We start from the raw sequence: 6,044 nt of genomic DNA, 5'->3' as shown, positions 1-6,044 counted from the left end.
GGACTATGTTTAAATTAAGTCCGTGTACTTTTGGTGTGAAATATTTTATGTCTCGAAATGTTGATTTTTTATAAATCATAAATGTTGAATAGGTCTGTTGTGTTGGGCGCCCTATGGTCTGTCAGACAAAAAACAGACGTTGGTGTCCGGCTGGCTGATCCAAATGAATGAATGCGTGTTTGTGCGTTGGAGTTGGCCGAGGAGAATCCTCGCAAGAGTGAAGAAAAAGAAAAATTGAAGTCTAGGAAGTTTCCTTGCAGCAGCAAAATCGAGTTGGATCTTTTTTTATCTTTCCAACAATTACGGTGCGTACGGTGTTGGACAGCAACCAAGGGAAGGGAAGGGAGACCGCACGCATTGCCGGCGGCCGGTTACTCCACTTGCCTCCTCCTCCAATTCAATCGGCGGCGAGGACGAGGCGGATGCGCCTTCTCCGCCTGCGCCTCCCGCTGCCAGCGCTACTCCCAAGCCCAAATCCAACAACCAAATCCTTCTTCTCATTATCCTCTTGTTGGCCAGGAGTCACGCGCACCAGCCCCACCAGCCACCACAAGCAGATGTCGACGACCTCCTCCTCCGCGGCGGCCGTCGCCGAGGGCTCTGCCGCCCGCCGCTTCTGGATCGCCGCCTCCTCGCGGGAGGCCGCCTTCGCCACGTACACGCCCTTCCTCCTCTCCCTCGCCGCGGGGTCACTCCGCCTCGACTCCTTCCGCCACTACCTCGCGCAGGACGCCCACTTCCTCCACGCCTTCGCACGCGCGTAAGCCTTTCCCCTTCAATCTCGCCTTTACATTCTGATTACCCTGGATCTGATCCATTCCGTACCATCAGCTACGAGATGGCCGAGGAGTGCGCCGACGACGACGATGACAAGGCCACCATCTCCGCCCTTCGGAAAGCCATCGTCCGCGAGCTCAACCTCCACTCTTCCGTACTCCAGGTCCTGATTTCCTCGCCATTGATTAGGATTTACTTGTCCCTCTCGGAGGCTCTGCCTGCACCCACGACCCGATCTGACCCTCTTGCATATAATGATAAAAACGGATGTCCAGCATGCTACTAACGTTGATAGAAACCAATTTGTTCAGGATAGTATCATATGAAATACCTTGTATAGTCGGATTCCACGTACAATTGCTATTATCTTATAGAGCCTCTTTTCATATATTTAAGATACAATGTAACAAACCTGTCCGTGCATTTAACAACCCAGCTATTGATTCTTATATTGAAGTTTGCTGTTGTTTACTTGTTTTATTGGTCATGATTATTTAAGTCATACCTGATGATTTCAACTATATCAACTGTAAATCATATACATATTTCACTGGAGTATGAAGTTCGAAATTTTACATCTACAAACAAAATGCTCGGCAGGTGCCATCTGGTTTCATTTTTAGGTCCTGCCAGAGAGTTAAATCACAGTTTTACTGCACGCCGTGTGCTACAGTTATATGTATGTATATAATAGTCCTTTGGACTGGATTATACTCTCGTATACTGATTGCTACTGTATTAATTAAATTTTCTTCCCCACAAGGATCTTCTTTTTAATACCAAGACTTTTCATTACTCAGCTAGTTGCCTTGGCTATCCAATTTGCAGGAGTGGGGAGTTGATCCTACCAAAGAGATCCCTCCAAGCCCAGCAACAACCAAGTACACTGATTTCTTACTTGCAACTGCAGCTGGAAAAGTTGATGGTGGGAAAGGTTCTGATAAAATGGCCACACCATTCGAGAAGACAAAAATTGCTGCGTACACTGTTGGGGCGATGACTCCGTGCATGAGGCTTTATGCATATCTTGGCAAAGAACTCGGCGTTTTCCTGAAACAAGATGAAAATCACCCATACAAGAAATGGTTCGATACGTATGCAGCCACTGACTTTGAGGTATAGAACATGTCATTCATTTATGTATCGATCCTACTTCTGCATGTAATACTGGCCTGCTTTAATAGAACCAGTGCATGCGTGTTTCCCCCTCCGCTGCAGAGTAATGCACTCCAAATAGAAGAGTTGCTTGATAAACTAAGTGTCTCTTTAACTGGTGAGGAGCTCGAGATTATTGGGAAGCTCTACCAACAAGCTATGAGACTGGAGGTTGAGTTTTTCTCTGCTCAGACCCTCGAAGAACCTGTTGTAGCTCCACTTTCAAGATATCGTGATCCCAAAGACAAGCTCGTGATCTTTTCTGATTTTGATTTGACATGCACTGTTGTTGATTCGTCTGCCATTTTGGCGGAGATTGCGATTTTGTCACACCAAAAGGCTAGTCAGAGTGGGTCTGATAATGTCCTTGACCGTACAAAATCAGCAGACCTGAGAAATTCGTGGAATATGCTATCTAATCAGTACATGGAAGAGCATGAGCAATGCATACAAAAGTTACTTCCTCCAGAAGAAGGTCTGCATAATGCTCTAATGCTCTCTCTGTTTGATTAATTTCTGATGAAAATTTGCGATTTACCAATAATGCATAACCATGCTTGCAATAACCAGCTGATGATTCGATTGCTTTTTGTTTAATTCCAGCAAAGTCAGTAGACTACGATCAACTATACAAAGGTCTTGAAGTGCTATCAGAATTTGAGAGACAGGCAAATTCTAGGGTTATTGATTCCGGTGTCTTGAGGGGAATGAACTTAGATGATATCAGAAAAGCCGGGGAGCGGCTTATTCTGCAAGATGGTTGTCGAAATTTCTTTAAGAAGATTGGAGAGACAAGGGAGAAGGTCAATTTAGATATCCATATTCTTTCCTACTGCTGGTGTGCAGAGCTTATTAGGTCAGCCTTTTCATCAGGTAATGCTGAAAACCCTTGGCCATTTGTTCTTCCATTTCTTTCTGATGATGGTCACTACATGTTTACAACTTGTAGCTTTACAGTTGAATTTTGTCCTTGGTGTACATTAATTATTTTGCTATCAGTATGACCTTGTGACTGACTATCATTTGAACTGTTCCTTGCAAAAAGAGGACTTATCTTTTTCGAACAGTAGCAATAGCTTTATGAGTGCTGTTTACCATGATTACTGTATCATGTAGTTAGTACCAGTGTTTTGTTGTTGGTCTTTCTACTTATTATGTTGATCTGCGAGTGACTGCCAAGTAAGGGTCAACAATATTTGACAGAACTTGGGGTTCATTTCTTTCGAACAAACAATGACCTTCATCTGGCAACTTGATCAAAACCAACGGTACTACAGAAATTAGCAAAGTACCAGTGTTCTGTTGTTGGTCTTTTTAGTTATTATGTTGATCTGTGAGGAACTGCCAAGTAAGGGTCAACCAATATTTGACAGAACTTGGGTTTATTTCTTTCGAACAAACAGTGATCTTCATCTGGCAACTTGATCAAAACTAACAGTACTACAGAGATTAGCAATTTTATATGTTTGCTAGTTATCTTTAATTCTGGGGGCAATGGTTGGTGTTCCCTGGACATGTCTGCTGCAGTGTTTTTATACCAAAAACTCGTATTTTTATGTTAAGGTCAAAAGCCAAAACTCGTGTAATTTTTATGTGCTCATGCCCTCATGCAGTTGGTTGTCTTGATGGAGTAAACATACATTCCAACGAGTTTACCTTTGAGGGATCTGTTTCAACTGGTCACATCAACAGAAAGATAGAGTCTCCACTAGACAAAGTTGAGAAGTTCAAAATCATCAAAAGTGACCTGGATAGTATAACACCATCGTTGTCTGTTTATATCGGGGACTCAGTTGGAGATTTGCTTTGCTTGTTGGAAGCAGATGTTGGCATTGTTGTTGGATCAAGCACAACCTTGCGGAGAGTGGGCAAACAGTTTGGTGTTTCTTTTGCTCCATTGCTTCCTGGTTTGGTAGAGAAGCAAAGGCGGCTCTGGAAGCAAGAAGCATCCATTTTCAAGGCGCGATCTGGAGTTCTTCATACGGTTTCTAGCTGGTCAGAGGTACAGGCCTTCATTCTGGGAAATGATTCCAGCTGATTGTTGCTGGCTGCCCTTGTCACTCTCTTTTCCTTTGCCAAAAAGACTGGTACCAGCTCATGCAAATCAGACGTGAAATCCCCGTTGTGGCCATTTTATGAAAGCCACATTGCTATTCACCTCCTATATGAGTAGCCTGTGTCCTGAAATGGTTTAGTTTGTATGATCAATGTGTCATTGATTACACTTGAGTTGTCTTTCCATTTGGGATCATTTCTTATAATCGCGGGAGTGGTTCCTGTACTGGCATCGCTACAGAACAGTGGTATACTGTCTCCAGGTGTTTCCCAGGTGCAAGCATAGAGCTGTTTTTGGCAATGAAATTTGAGATTGCTATATGTTTGTTTGTTTGACTATATATCCTTATCCTGGGACTGATCATAGCTGAGATGATTGGAGGCAGAACATTCAAGATGTAAAATCACGCATAGGATGATAAACAAAATACTCCCTCTGCTTCGAAGTAAATATAATTGATGTTTTGGCATCGGTCGGTCTTTCCAAAGTAATTATAATTAATGTTTTGGCATCGGTCGGTTTTTCCAAAGTAATTATAATTGATGTTTTGGCATCGATCATGTTTTTCAAAATAAGTGACATCTTGTGATGAGGACTTACACCCACAGCCCCTGCTGCTATACATACTGGACCAATTACTCGCGCACGCCAATTAAATTATCAGGTATTTTTGTTTCTTGGTAATGTTCATGAGAATATGATGTTGCCTAAATTGGATACATTGGTTTTGCTTACAAATGAAGAGCCTGGCATGGATAAGAGGGATGAACACTGGAGCAAGACCAAGCATGGAGATGATGGCATGCGCAAGGAGAACAAGAACGGAGTTACAAGTGATGATTTCAGGACTTTGAAGCCACCATAAGGAGTGCAAGAAGCCTTGGACGAAATATACAAGATACCACTTCATAAATTTTGTCCAGAGGCTATTCTAGATGCTGCGTCACCTTATTATTGGGCCAGGCCTATGTAATTTCGAAATACTTAAGTATAGGCTGTTTTTAGAGTCCGTATGTGTGGGAAAACAAGAGTTAGGGTTGGTTTCGGACCCCACCTCCAAGGGCCACGAATCCCCCCTCTTCCTCCATATATACAACCCTTAGGGCGTCGTTTAGACTTTGAGTTTTGTTTAGATTAAAGTTTGCCATAGTTGCAACTTCGTGTACTTTGTTTGTGTTCAACGACCAGAAAAAGGCGTCACAGAACCCCACCTTGATCAATAAAGCTTTCCTCTTATATTCGCAATATCCAGATTGCAATCTTAGTTTCTTGCTTGTTCTTCGTTTGCCTGCAAGAAACAGACCTTCGTGGTCAGGTTGATCGTGCTCCGGCGTGGTCAATAACCTCTCGGAGTTGGTTTAGCGATTGCTAAGGCGCGACGTCCTCGCAAGTTCGTAGTCGGATCATCAAAGTCCACTTCTTCCAAAACGATAGCCACCATCTCATCGAAAGACGGGACACCTTTGCCTCTATCAAGTGGTATCAGAGTTCCAGGTTGCTCGGTGAGATTTTACAGTTTTTCGTAGTTTAGATTGAGTCTGTTCTTCATACCTACACTCCATGAAAAAGCCAAAAAAAATTAGGGTTAGTTCATCATATCTGAACCAATTTGAGTCTTTGCATAATCTTTTTTAGGGTTTTGCTTTGTTGAATTTGCGGTTGCATCGTCGTGTCTAGTTGCTGGTCTTAGCGTCTAGTCCTTTAGAGTTTCGAGTTCTGTCACAGTTTGTCACGCCGCCGCCGCGCCATCATCATCGCTGCTGCCATATCCCACCACCGCTGCCATATACCACCACCGCTGCCATATCCCACTAACGCTGCCATATACCATCGATTCGTATCCGTATACCACCACCGTATCCATATACCACCACCGATCTGTATCCATATACCACCACCGATCCGTATCCATATACCACCACCGCTACCATATACCACCACCGCTGCCATATCCTACCACCATATATCTACCATCAATCCGAGTTCCTTTCATATTAGGTTTGTTTTCGAGATCCATCTAATTTCCGATTCGTGTTTCCTTGCCTGAGTAGGTTTC

The 6,044-nt window shown here is 43.4% G+C and overlaps 1 protein-coding gene across 1 annotated transcript; it reads left to right on the top strand.

Annotated features, from left to right (window-relative positions):
• The first annotated feature begins 296 nt into the window (after nucleotides 1-296).
• Nucleotides 297-4,308, top strand: LOC123164774 (bifunctional TH2 protein, mitochondrial). The gene is made up of 6 exons (XM_044582340.1): nucleotides 297-760; nucleotides 832-940; nucleotides 1,606-1,893; nucleotides 1,996-2,407; nucleotides 2,536-2,805; nucleotides 3,546-4,308. Exons 1-6 carry the CDS (start codon nucleotides 423-425, stop codon nucleotides 3,968-3,970), a joined length of 1,842 nt encoding a protein of 613 aa, XP_044438275.1. The 5' UTR covers nucleotides 297-422; the 3' UTR covers nucleotides 3,971-4,308.
• The last annotated feature ends 1,736 nt before the right edge of the window (nucleotides 4,309-6,044 follow it).

Source organism: Triticum aestivum, chromosome 7D, assembly GCF_018294505.1.
Source record: "Triticum aestivum cultivar Chinese Spring chromosome 7D, IWGSC CS RefSeq v2.1, whole genome shotgun sequence".
In the NCBI taxonomy this organism is placed as follows: Eukaryota; Viridiplantae; Streptophyta; class Magnoliopsida; order Poales; family Poaceae; genus Triticum; species Triticum aestivum.
Note: the sequence above shows the minus strand (reverse complement) of the source record. Positions and strands in the feature narration are given on the sequence as shown.